General features: G+C 62.6%; 1 protein-coding gene across 1 annotated transcript; it reads left to right on the top strand.

Moving 5' to 3' along the window:
- Window positions 1-2,007: 2,007 nt before the first annotated feature.
- On the top strand, window positions 2,008-13,273 carry CHLRE_13g604250v5 (uncharacterized protein). The gene is made up of 21 exons (XM_043069837.1): window positions 2,008-2,225; window positions 2,297-3,352; window positions 3,536-3,769; window positions 4,045-4,508; window positions 4,669-4,711; window positions 5,031-5,147; window positions 5,331-5,659; window positions 6,005-6,047; window positions 6,286-6,453; window positions 6,790-7,014; window positions 7,337-7,959; window positions 8,166-8,208; window positions 8,567-8,650; window positions 9,067-9,273; window positions 9,456-9,842; window positions 10,210-10,245; window positions 10,369-10,539; window positions 10,844-10,962; window positions 11,358-11,463; window positions 11,616-11,772; window positions 12,021-13,273. The coding sequence occupies exons 1-21, from the start codon at window positions 2,165-2,167 to the stop codon at window positions 12,751-12,753; spliced, it is 5,406 nt and encodes a 1,801-aa protein (XP_042917812.1). The 5' UTR covers window positions 2,008-2,164; the 3' UTR covers window positions 12,754-13,273.
- The last annotated feature ends 2 nt before the right edge of the window (window positions 13,274-13,275 follow it).

The raw sequence follows: 13,275 nt of genomic DNA, 5'->3' as shown, positions 1-13,275 counted from the left end.
TACATGTCATACGACTCGGCCCGGATGCCGTCCGGCGGGCCAGACGCACGGCCAGCTGGCGCAGCCGCCAGGGCCTCGCGCACCACCGCCGCCGCCGTCACCGCCAGTTGGCCCCGCTGGTCGGCCTCCTCGGCGGTGCACCGGCGACCACGCACTACGTTGCTGCAGAGCATCCAACAATTGCGCCCGGCCGACATGGTCGTGCCGCAGTGCTGCACTCACGTCCTGTCAATATCGCGCCATCACGCACCTGCCCCACGTATGACAGCACATTCGGGTCCGAAGGAAATGTTTGTGGGTACCGTCTGGTCGTTTCAGCTGTGCAATGGCGCGGGGCCGCCGGCTGCCTGCAGCAGGGCGCGGGTGAGCGAGGAGGGGGCAAGGCTTCTCCCCTACGCAGCCACGCATGGCGCGTGCGCTGCGCCGCACCGGACACCGCGGCAACTAACAGCAGTAGTAGTGGCCACGGCCGCACACGCACGCACCGTGTCCGCACTGCAGCCAGCGCCGCCACAGCAACCTACTCCCCACCCGCCTCCACTGCAGCCACGGCCGCCGCCTCGGCAGCCAGTGCGGCAGCCTCGCTCGCTCCTGCTGGTTAGCGACGATATGACGGGCGGCTAACAGCCTCGCTCCAGGCTGAGGCGATTGATTGGCTGTCACGGCGGCAGTTCGTTTTAGGGCCGGCTATCTACCACTATCTACCACGCACGTCAGGAGCTCCTACAGAGTCGTTAGCTAGGGCGCGCTTATTCATCGGAGCTAGCCACAACTGGAAAGCGCCATCCAGACCTGAAAATCCCAGAAGCCCAGATGCGCTTTCAACAGGCCGCGAGGTGGCGGTACGGTTTCAGAGGAGGCAGCCAACGCAACGCGATGGTGACGAGGTAGGCGGTGGTCAGCCGCCGGAGCTCCCGCCGCGAGCAGCCCACACTCCATCCAGGACGGCGGGCGGGTACCATGAGGGGGCCGCTACTGAGTATGCGGCGGTCTAGGCGGGCGGCTCCAGCAGGGTGGATAAAGGTGCAGACGCGCCGGTCCGGATGCCGGGAGCCAGCAGTAGTTCCCAGCTCCCAGGACCCCCCTCCGCCCCCCTCACTCATACATGCTCCAGCAGCAGGGCCCCTTAACCTCCCCTACCCCCCGCCCAGCCTCCATCCGCCCAGCCTCCGCTCAGCCTCCGCCCAGCCCTCCGCCCAGCGCCCCGCCCGTCCCTTGGAACCTGGGGGTCAGTAACGAACAATGACGTAGGGCACATCCTGTCAATGAATCGTTGCGGCGTACGTCGCATCATCTTCAATGCGCGCGCCCCTCAAATGCGCCTGCCAGCCAGCACCTGCTCCCTCCCAGCGATCCATACAACAAAAGCTGATAGGTTGCAGCGCGTGTGCGCTTTGGGTGAAGGTTACAACGTTGCGAATGTGCAATGTATGGACACATGCATAATACGCGACCTCGTTTTGCACCTGCAAACTGCGAAATAGAATCGCAGGTCATGCACGTTACGGAAAACCAGAGTGTTTTCACGGCCATGTTTACGCCCCGCCCACCCGCCCACTTTACTGTTCGTAAGTCTAGTTAGCAACTGCACTGTTCGTAAGAGTGAGCGAGTTGTCCTAGAAGACTTTTGCAGAAGCCGCATGTATAACATGCCAGGGCCCCACGTACGCAAACTGCTGCCTCCCAACCGCCGCTCACCGCGGCCCCGGTCGGCCCTGCTGGTCGGCCCTGGATGGTCGGCCCGTGCAGGCCCGCTGGTCGGCCCTACCTGGTCGGCCCCTGTCGGCCTTTCGTACCGCGTCGCTTCGTTGTCTCTCCAGCCCTCACTCCAGCTTTTTCGAGCCCAAACGTTCCACACCAGGAGAACGCTGCAGTCTGAACGTAGCTCGCTGCTTTGCGAGGGACTTAGGTAGTAACCGCCATCTGGACGAAACCGCGGGCATGCATAGCTGCATCTGAAGACATAGCCGTCGATTCATACATACATGAAGCTAAAATATGTTAGATATGACATAGCAACACAATCATCTGCAGACTGCTGCTGGTTGTGTACTGCAAATTAACCCGCCGCTGCTGCGCGCGCAAACGCACAGAAATGCAGGGGACTTTAAATCTCTTGCTTTTAGCAATGACCATAGCTTGTTCATGCACTCATGGTAGTGAGATGCACGGCTTGGGCCAAACCGGCGCTGGGAAAGTTCATGCTCACGCGTATGGCAGCCAACGTACGTATTAAGTGCACCAGTGCATCATCCAAACATGACAGGAAGCTAAGAATGGCTTGTATGACACACAGGGCTGGAAGGTCGGAGGCTAACCCAGGCAACAACACCGCCTCAGCCTCGGCCTCCGAGCCCTGCACCCCGGCCGCCGCTGCCCGCTCCGTCGCCTAGCGCCAACAGCAGTAACAGCACCAACAGCAGCAGCGCGCTCCCGCCGCCGCGGCCGCCTGCACCGCCGGCCAACAGTGCCCCGCCTAGCCCCGCCCCATCTCTGCAGGCAAGCCTGGCCCCGCCGTCGCCTCAGCCTCGGCCTTCCAGCCCTGCACTTCGGCCGCCGCTGCCCGCTCCGTCGCCTAGCGCCAACAGCAGTAACAGCACCAACAGCAGCAGCGCGCTCCCGCCGCCGCGGCCGCCTGCGCCGCCGGCCAGCAGTGCCCCGCCTAGCCCCGCCCCTTCTCTGCAGGCAAGCCTGGCCCCGCCGTCGCCTCAGCCTCGGCCTCCCAGCCCTGCACCCCGGCCGCCGCTGCCCCCTCCGTCGCCTAGCGCCAACAGCAGTAAGAGCACCAACAGCAGCAGCGCGCTCCCGCCGCCGCGGCCGCCTGCGCCGCCGGCCAACAGTGCCCCGCCTAGCCCCGCCCCTTCTCTGCAGGCAAGCCTGGCCCCGCCGTCGCCTCAGCCTCGGCCTCCCAGCCCTGCACCCCGGCCGCCGCTGCCCGCTCCGTCGCCTAGCGCCAACAGCAGTAACAGCACCAACAGCAGCAGCGCGCTCCCGCCGCCGCGGCCGCCTGCGCCGCCGGCCAACAGTGCCCCGCCTAGCCCCGCCCCTTCTCTGCAGGCAAGCCTGGCCCCGCCGTCGCCTCAGCCTCGGCCTCCGAGCCCTGCACCCCGGCCGCCGCTGCCCGCTCCGTCGCCTAGCGCCAACAGCAGTAACAGCACCAACAGCAGCAGCGCGCTCCCGCCGCCGCGGCCGCCTGCGCCGCCGGCCAACAGTGCCCCGCCTAGCCCCGCCCCTTCTCTGCAGGCAAGCCTGGCCCCGCCGTCGCCTCAGCCTCGGCCTCCCAGCCCTGCACCCCGGCCGCCGCTGCCCCCTTCGCCGCAGCCACGTCCACCCCCTTCCCCAACTATTGCGGGTGCGCGTCGTTGTTGAAGTTGGGCTGCGCATGCATGCAATATGACATATGCAATTACAATTGTCAGAGTCGCCCGTCATGCTCCGTCCGTCATGGATCAGTTAAACCCTGCTGACGTTCGACTGCTTACGGAACACTGAACGCTCATCACCTGCTGATGACCTGTTGCTCACCGGCACACAGGCTGCCCCCAGCAGTTCGAGGGCTACACGGGCTATGCGGCCTACGACCACACAGGCGACGACATGGCCGGCGGCCCCTACGGCAGCCCCCAGCTGGCGGCGGCTGCCTGCAGCTCCGACCCGCGGTGCGCGGGCTTCAACTCGGCGGGCTACACCAAGAGCACTGCCTGGCCGCTGGACCCCTCGCAGGTGGATGCGCGCATCTACCCTGGCTTCTGCATTCACGTCAAGATAGGTGCGTGGTTGGTTGGTTGGTGCGAGGTCCGGTCATCACGTTTTGCACGCGTGCTTTAGCGGCTAGCAACCAAGCTACTCGCTCGATACAAGCAAGGCGATGTCTCGGCGGCGGAGTGCATGTGCATGATATGATGTTTGGTTCAAGGCATCGATCGGCATGCATGGGTGCTGCTACTACCTCTAGACTAGGCTAGGACTGTACGGCGGCACCTGGGCACGACTCACGACTGGATGGGGCCCGCTGCTGCTGCCCCTAATGCATCATGCTTGCAGCGCCGCCGCCCTCGCCCGGCCCCTCTCCGCTCAACCCGCCTTCACCGCCACCACAGCCGCGGCCTCCCTCCCCTGTCCCGCCGCGGCCGCCCTCCCCTGTCCCACCGCGGCCGCCCGCTCCTGTCCCGCCACCTTCGCCCAGTCCCCCCTCGCCCTCTCCCTCGCCGCCCCGGCCCCCGCCACGCCCACCCACGCCGCCTCCACTGCCTTCCCCACCGCCACCGCCGCCCTACCATTTCGGCTGCTTCAAGGACAGCGACGCCCGCCGGCTGCCGGTGGTGTTGGCCTGGGATCAAAGGAACATGACGCTGGAGTGGTGTGATGCCCTGGCTCGCGCCGCCGGTGTTCCGCTGTACGGAGTTCAGTTCTCGTGGTTCTGCTTTGGCGGCAATGACCTGGCGTTTGCCACAAGCCTGGGCCCCTCCCCGAACTGCACAAGGCCGTGTGGCGGGAACAGCAGCCAGGTAAGACCGGTGTTGGATGCTGGCCTCTCTCCATGTGTGCGTACCGCTGTTTGTGAGGTAGGGTAGCAGGATGGGTTGGGGCATGAGTGGCACCTGTGCCGACGCATGTGTGCGTATGTTAGTTTCGATGCATCTGCCCCATGCATCCAATCGACTGCAGATCTGTGGCGGAGAATATGCAAACAACCTATATGCGCTCAATGGTAAGCGGGGCTGCTGACCATGTGAATTGCCGCGTGGACCCATCACGCCAGTCCACACATATTTGGCGCGCATTCCTTGTTCATCAACTTCGCCTAGGCCTACGCACAACCAGCCACGGGAATGGTTGATTATTTTAGGCTGATCAGTTTTGGGCTGAGCCCCCCGAGCGAAGCGATCCAGGGGGAGGCGAAGCTCCCCAGGATTGCCCCTGTCCGTGCCTGCCTGCCTGCATGCCTGCCTGCCTGCCACGCCAACCCGCCCCTACCTCCCTCCCTCCACGCACCTCGCTCTCGGCCCCGACCTCCATCCCTACTCCAGGCCCGCCCAGCCCGCCGTCCCCCTCGCCGCCCAGCCCTCGCCCGCCATTTCCGCGGCCGCCCTCTCCGCCGCCCCAGCCCCCCAGCCCACCCTCGCCGAGCCCACCTGCGCCCGGAGGTAGCCGTAGATAGCGCATCCATCTATCTACCTGATGGGGCGTACTAGCTAGGACGTCGTCGCCGGCTTGCCGCGTGCCGTGAGTGTATGTTTGCATGGTCAGCAGTATGGTGTGCGGCCACTCGGTTATCACGCACGTGCTGACCTACCTCCATCCCCGCCCCCTCACCCACCCACCCGCAGGTGGCCTGGAGCCGCCCAGCCCGCCGTCGCCCTCTCCCTCGCCTCCCCTACCTGCACCCACGCCGCCTCCACTGCCTTCTCCACCGCCGGGCTATGTGTACCAGGGCTGCTTCAAGGACAGCGACGCCCGCCGGCTGCCGGTGGTGTTGGCCTGGGATCAAAGGAACATGACGCTGGAGTGGTGTGATGCCCTGGCTCGCGCCGCCGGTGTTCCGCTGTACGGAGTTCAGTTCTCGTGGTTCTGCTTTGGCGGCAATGACCTGGCGTTTGCCACAAGCCTGGGCCCCTCCCCGAACTGCACAATGCCGTGTGGCGGGAACAGCAGCCAGGTGCGTGCGTGGGGAGCCCCATCCATCCGTTTGGTCGCCTTGTCAGTGTGGAGTTGAGCACGGCGGGGGACGGAATGCATGGGAGCGAGGAGGCGCATACATACCCACGGCGGCCACGCACGCGCGCGGTCGGTCGTAACGTACGGGGCGCTGGATATCGCTAGGTGGCGGCCACCGCAGTAACTAACGGAGTGTGTGTGTGTGTGGGGGGGGGGTGCCTATCTGGAGCACCTGTGCCTTGCCGGCCGCCGACCCGTAGCTAGCTAGGGTGATGCAATTAGCGTGCACAACAATCAGCAAGGACCCGCTGTAAGCCCCACGTGTCTTGATTTGCCATCCGCGCAGATCTGCGGAGGCCAGTACGCGAATGGGGTATATGCTTTCAGCGGTAAGAGTGCGTGCCCCTCGCTCTCAACGGCAGCGGCGGCAAACGCAAACGCCTTTGGCACAAGGGCGCAAAAGCACTGCGTACACGCAACTAATTTTGCTCGCTCGCACGCACATGCATATACGGCCGTAGCCTGCATGCATCCTTTGTGTGCGCACGCCATCTCATAATTCTACGTAACCCGCCGCCCGCCCCTCCGCCTCTCGACTGCTGGCCTCGGCCTCCATCATTCCTCCAGGCCCGCTGAGCCCGCCTTCGCCGCGGCCGCCCTCGCCAGCGCCCCCCTCGCCGCCCAGCCCCCGCCCACCCTCGCCAAGGCCCCCCTCGCCGCCCAGCCCTCGCCCACCCTCTCCCCGCCCCCCAGCTCCACCGCCGCCCCAGCCTCCCGTGCCGGCCCCGCCTCCAGGTATGCACATCGGCCGGCGCTGTAGCGAGGGTCGTCAGACGTCCGGGGGCCTGAGATGAGGGGCGGCCGCCATTGGGCCAATACTGTTGACCTGTCGTGGGGCGGGGCCGCATGCAGTCTAGCGCCACCTGCTTTGCACGCGCATGCATGTGAGTGGCGATGTGACAACGAACAGGACGTCAGTCGCGCTGATCAAGTGATGAGATAGATGCACGCCCAGCGCCAGCTAGGCACTCAAACAATGAACTCATCACACAAAGCCCATCGCTACGCTCGCTCGCTTGATGGCTCACTTGCTATGTACCTGCTGCCGCCGCCGCCGCCTGCTGTTCGCAGCCTGCACCGAGCGGCCACAGGGCTGGTGCGCTGGAGACCTCAGCATCTACCTCCGCGTGGATTGCAACGGCGATGGCATGGACGACCAGGTCTGCTACGACGCAAGCGGCAACAGGGGCGTGATCCTGGCGGCCCCGCCGACCGGCCGGAACGACACCACCGCCTGCGCCGACACGTGGCCCTCCGTGGCCGCTTCTGCCGCCGCCTGCCCGCCCGTGTTCAGCCGTAAGCGACGCTGCTTGCTTTACTTGCTTGCTGCTAGCTAGGTAGTAAATAGGCTAATATTGTAGCCGCACGCACGTGTTGACTGTCCGTATGCGCAACATGGATGAGCACGTCGTGTTTGCGTGCGTCTATCTTGGCTCCATCGATCAAATAATAATGCGGCTCGGTGGTGTCATCACTCTGTTGACCATTGCCTCACGCACGTACGTCCGCCTTCCTTGCTTGATTGTTGCCTAGCTAGTAAGTTGCTTGGCCTCTATCAAATCCCTCCTCCACCATTACTTGACCATTACTCCGCCTGCTGCTGAACTGCTTCTTACAGGTTGCCCAGAAGAATCCGCCTACGTGGCGTTGCCGGACGCATACTGGGGCTGGGGCAATTACCCGGACAGCTACGTTGCGTTGTGGGGGGAGACCTCACCGGCTGCGGCAAAGAGGTTCTGTGACTCCTACACCTGCTACCTGTGGGACCGGGACGGGTTGTGCGCCACCTCACCCATCCTCCGGCTGATGTACTGGGAAGGCAAGCCATGCGCGTATGTGAAAGCGCAACCAAGCCCTCCTAGCCCTCCACAGCCAGCCAGCCCGCGGCCTCCGGGCCCCAGCCCCCCGCCCTCTCCCTCGCCACCACCGCTCCCGCCCCGCCCGCTGCCTCCGCCGTCTCCGCCCTCACCTCGGCCTCCACTGCCTTCCCCACCGCCGCCGCCGCCCTACCATTACGGCTGCTTTAGAGACAACGCCACCCGCCTCTTGCCGGTGGTGCTGGCATCTGATCAAAAGAACTTGACGCTTGAGTGGTGCGCCGCCCTGGCTCGTGCCGCCGGACTGAAGCTGTTTGGGGTGCAGTTCTCTTGGTTTTGCTTTGGAGGCAATGACCTGGCGTTTGCGACAAGCCTGGGCCCCTCTACGGAGTGCACAATGCCTTGCGGCGGGAACAGCAGCCAGGTAGGTGCGTGCGTGTGAGGCGTCGTTTGCGTGCATGCATGTACCCAGACATCCGTTTAGCGCACCGTCAGACAGACCTGGGACTAGTTGCTATCTATCTAGCTACTCAAAACTCATCACATTGGCTATACCAAGGTAGGACGGAGCAGTTCATGCCTTTGCTAAGCACTACGTGCGTATGCCATGCTGTTTGTCATCACCCGCAGATCTGTGGAGGTCCATACTCAAACAACGTATATGCACAGAACGGTACGTAGGGACCAACCAATGCAACTTGTGGATGGCCGTACATACGCCCGCACGCACGAGCTTGAGCATGAACATTACCTTGCTTCCCAGCCGATGCAGACCAAAAATAAGATTGCATTGGTTACACGCGGATTACACAAGAATACGCGAAGCGACTTTGTAGCAGCGGAGCAGTAGGTTATAGGCGATAGGTGGCAGGGACCCGTTGCGGATCAGAATGCGGATTGCCGATCAGAACACCAAAACTATCAAGGTCCATTCGCTTGCTTCACCTTCCCTCACCAAGCTAACCTCCCTCCCTCCCCGCCTCCCCCACCCTTCTCCCCTGCTGCAACCATCTTGTCTGCCGCACCATAAGGCCCGGCACCGCCCAGCCCGCCCAACCCGCCTTCTCCGAAGCCGTCGCCGCCCTTGCCGCCATCGCCGCCAAGGCCTCCGCCAGGTGCGTGTACTTACTTTCATCCTCGACCTCAAGGACATTGCAACAACGCCGCGTGGGCGCAATGGGCGTGGGTGCGTTTCCCTTGAAAGGGATGAGTGGGGACGGGCTCAGGACGGGCACAGCGCGGGCGGGCCAGGGCGGGCACAGCGCGGGCCAGGTCGGGGGCAGGGTTAGGCGCAATGCGTGCCCGCCCCCCTGATCAAGCGGGTCGCATCTGATGCGGGTTGCATTATATAATAGTTTGGGAGGCCTTACAAGGGTGCAGCGCAGGAATGTGTTTCGGGGCGCGTGGGGTTGCTGATGCCTGCCGCCCATCAAGCCTAGTGTTATGTCACGTGCTCTTTAGGGGCGCAGCCCTTTCCCCAGCTGTTCAAACTAGACTCCCATTCAGTTCCTGACACACGTTCTTCCCGCAGTTTGCGTCGCGCGGGGAGCGGGCTGGTGTGTCCAGCCCACAGAGGTCTACTCTCACGAGGAGGATTGTGATGGCGACGGCTATTTGGATCACTTTTGCAATGACATTTTCGGAAATCGCCGCATCATCTTTACAGCTCAGATTGGTCCATCGTGTGTGGAAACCCGGACCGTTGCACCAGCAACTCCCTGCCCCCAAGTGTTTAATCGTAAGTATGTGATATTGTCGTTTTCAGACTCAAATAGGGGCGGCATCACCCCCTGTTTAAACCAGATCCGTTGCCACCATACATTGCGTCCAGCGCGGGATAGCTACCATGCTGCTAACACAGCAAGTGTGATTGCCCACGTGTGTGGCTGTGTGCACGTACTACGTACTGCACGTACGCAGGCTCATGTATCGACGCGCCCGGCTATGCTTCACTCCCGGACACCGTGTTCGGCCGTAACCCGGGTAACCTGGGTCTAATGGTGTACACCCTGACCCCGACCTACAACATGGTGTACCCTACGCTGGGGCAGTGCGCGTCGCAGTACAATTGCATCATGTTTTCCTCCGAGGGAAAGTACGCCGTTGGCACGCTGGGCCAGATCGACACGCTGCAGAGCAGCAGCTACGGCGGGTGCACCTACGTGAAGCTGCCCTCGCCGCCACCCTCGCCGCTGCCGCCGCTGCCGCCGCTTCCTCCGCCGCTGCCGCCGCTTCCTCCGCCGCGCCCACCAAGCCCACGCCCCCCGTCGCCAAGCCCACCACGGCCTGGCGCACCTATAGCGACCAGTGAGTTCTCAATCAGCGCCCTACCTCAATTAGTTGAACAACGCCATATATGCTTGCTGCTGACACGGCGGCTGCTATCTAGACAGCAGGCCCCGCTTAGGGACAGCGGACGGACGGCAAACGGTCTTGCATGTGAGCCAAACGACCGAGCAAGGCACGGGCGGGCGTACCACCGTGGAGCCTGATGGGCGCGAGCATGCCATTTCGTGCGCCCAGCCACCGGCAGCACAATTAACATGCGATTATTGAAGTGTGCGTTGCACTGTTAATTGCATCTATCTCTCCAGCCCGGCTGGCTGTGACCCCCGCCGGTTCACGTCTCACAAGTCTGCACAAGTAAGCAACACTGATCATGCTGCTGCTGCAGGTTGTGTGCCACCGGCCGGCTGGTGCGTGCATCCAGGTAACCGACCAGGGGGGACTCGACGTGGGGGCAGATAGGGCAGAAGTCTAGGAGTCATGTAACCTAGCTAGCTTTAAGCCTATCTATAACAACCTCCGTGTGCCACTTACCGGTATCGTGCAGGAGCCGTGCTGAACCGATCGGTGGACTGCAATGGCGACGGCTGGCCGGACGCGCACACCTGCATGGACGCCACGGGCCGCCGGGGTGTGATCCTGTCGGTGCAGACCACCACCACATGCGTCAACAACTGGCCCAACGCCACCGTCGCCGAGTGCCCGCCGGTCTTTGGAAGTGAGCGCAACCAAGTAGTCCAGGGCGCGATGGATGGATGCATAGATGCTAGCTAGGGCGTGCCGGCAGCATGTTAACTCATGTCGTCATTCCTGTTGATAACCTAGCGGCGCATGCGTTGGATGCGGTTATGGGTTGTCATGCCTTGGATGGAGTGACGCCGTGGATGGATTGTTGCAGAATCTAGTGTCATTGACTGCCCATGCACACAAGTAAGCACAAACCATCAAGCCGCCTACGCAGTCAACCACACCCGTCCCTCAATTCAACCGCCCCATTATTGCTCCATTATTGCTCTGCCCAGCCTGCGACCGGCCTGCTGGTTGGTGCGCTACTGGAATCTTCAAAGTGATGGACTGCGATAATGACGGGTATGCCGACTTCACCTGCGCCGACGCTCCTCCCGGCCAATCAACACAAAGAGTGAGATGTCTAGTAGGGGCTGGGGAGTCCGGGGCCAAAAGTGTGCGAAGTTTGTTTTGCCCATGCCGCCGCCGCCCCCGTGTTGGGGCACCTGGAGTGAGCGATTGTTGATTGTGGGTGCCGACAATTGGATCGATGGCTTTGGCTGTACATGTGTCATCATGAAACGCAGTCTGCTGAGCACGCGTCAGATAGGCAGCCGTGTCATGCCGTGGACCACATTATACCCCACACGCAGCCCGCCCTCCGGACTGACTCCCCCCGCCCTCCCCCCCTCCTGCCCCCCCCCCGACTTCACTTCTTAATTAATCATGAATGTAACCCCCCCCCCCCGCCGCCCTTTTCTGCCCGCTCATCACCTACCTTCTACCACGCCCGCCCATCTATCTTGGCAGGGCGTGATACTCGGCGGGTTCCCCAAGGCGGCGGGCCAGCAGTGCACGAACAGCACCATCGCGTGGCCCAACGCCCCCGTCAGCTCCTGCAGACAGGCATTCGACCGTAAGTGTCACGTACGTATGGTTTGCTCATCACCCATTATGCATGATGCTGGGCGGCTGTGGCTGTAGCACTCCTACCTGGCTATAGCACTCCTGGCTGTAGCACTCCTGCTTGACGTATGATGTCTTGCTTACTTGATGATGCTTTCACAGCGTGCCCTCCACAACCTGGCTACGTGCTGTACCGCAACGCCACCATTGACCCATGGTCGTACGCCTACCCTCCCGATGGAAATGCGGAGGGCGCACATTACAGATGCAATCCGATCAAGTGCAACCCGCACTTGTATGCGCCATGTTGCACTGCGTGGTGAGCAACAGTAATAATTAGGTTCACATACGCGCACACACGCACAGCAACGCTCGCTTACTACTCACACAACCGCACGCACGTATCCACGCATGCGTTGACTGTTATTATGCACACATAATTGTTGTGCGTGCCAGATATCAGTAGGTAGACCCTTCATTCGGTGTAACATTGTCCTATCTATAACCCCTTCCCATCCCTGCTGCTGATGTCTACGCCCCAATGATGATGCATGCATGCATCACCAGGTCCACCGACGGCGCCTCGACCAACGATTGGTTTATAAGACTCAAGTTTGCACCCGGGCTCTGCACGTACGTCGGCGACTACGACATTGACGTCACCATGCCCCAGGGAGTGGTCCGCTCGTCGTCCAGCCTGACCAGTGCCGCCGATGCCGCCGGCATCGGGAATGAACCCTCGGCGGCCGTACTGCTGGACGACAGCGGCGCTGGCACTACTGCTGCTGCTAATGGCCAACTCGTAGACCCGCAGGTGGCGACGATGAGCCCGCCGCCGCCGGCACCCACCAGCAGCAGCAGCAGCCCCAAACCTGCCGCTGCATCTTCTGCTGCGGTCTCGAGGGAGGCCGCCGCACCGTCGTCTGCAGCAGGAGAAGGAGCTACAGCCGCCACGGAGCAGCAGCAGCAGCAACAGCCCATCGACATGGCCGCAGCAGACGCAGGCGGACTGATGGAAGCAGCAGCAGCGACGGGCGGCGGTGGCGCGACCAGCACAAGCACCGGCACCAGTAGCAGCGTGGAAGACGCGGAGCAGACCTACCCACCGCCGCCGCCAACGTCGGTCCAGAGCAGTGGCAGTAGTGGCAGCCGTGGCAGCAGCTCATCTGTGTCAGCCGCCATTGTGGGGGCGGCAGTGGGGGGCGTGGCGGGCGTGGCGGTGTTGGCGGCGGCTGTGGTGGGGCTCGTGCGGTGGCGCCGCGGCACGGTGCACGAGAACGTGCGAGTCACGCCGCTGTGATGTCTGGGTGCAGCGCACAGCGTGCCTGCGGGGGGGTCGTTTCGCCTGGGATGTAACCCCATGTTCTAACGAGGAAGAGCTGAGCGAGAGCGCTCAAACTTTGCTTTCAGAGTTGTAACCTGGGTAGAACCTGCGAAGTGATGGGGTCCCAAAGTTCAGGGTGAGTTGGTGGGGGGGGGCGGAAAATTTCGTCATCAGGCCTCCACCACATCAAGTAAGCACGGCATGGGCACTACGTGCACCAGGCACAGTAAAAGAGGCTAGGAAACCACCATTGAGTCTGGAGTAAGAGTTTTGTGCGTGAGAAGGGTGCATTTACCGCTAGCGGACCGCCAAGCGATCCATGGGGTGTGACCCGTAAGCATCATGTTAGGGGGCTTTCACACGTGGGAAGCCAACTTTGGGTCAAAGCCGGCTTAACGGGCGAAACCGATTCACACGCAGTGCGGCGGATGGCACAGTGCGAAACCAACTGTGTTTCAACCTTGCTTCGTCTCTCTTGCTTATTACTTAGCTTTCTTT

Source organism: Chlamydomonas reinhardtii, chromosome 13 (genome assembly GCF_000002595.2).
Source record: "Chlamydomonas reinhardtii strain CC-503 cw92 mt+ chromosome 13, whole genome shotgun sequence".
Taxonomy (NCBI): domain Eukaryota; kingdom Viridiplantae; phylum Chlorophyta; class Chlorophyceae; order Chlamydomonadales; family Chlamydomonadaceae; genus Chlamydomonas; species Chlamydomonas reinhardtii.
This window is presented reverse-complemented; position numbering and strand designations above follow the sequence as displayed.

Coding starts and splice junctions, on each gene's coding strand:
- CHLRE_13g604250v5 (XM_043069837.1), top strand. CDS start 2,165: ATGCACGGCTTGGGCCAAACCGGCGCTGGGAAAGTTCATGCTCACGCG. Junction 5,148..5,330: donor GAGCCCACCTGCGCCCGGAG/GTAGCCGTAGAT, acceptor ACCCACCCGCAG/GTGGCCTGGAGCCGCCCAGC. Junction 9,843..10,209: donor TGGCGCACCTATAGCGACCA/GTGAGTTCTCAA, acceptor CTGCTGCTGCAG/GTTGTGTGCCACCGGCCGGC.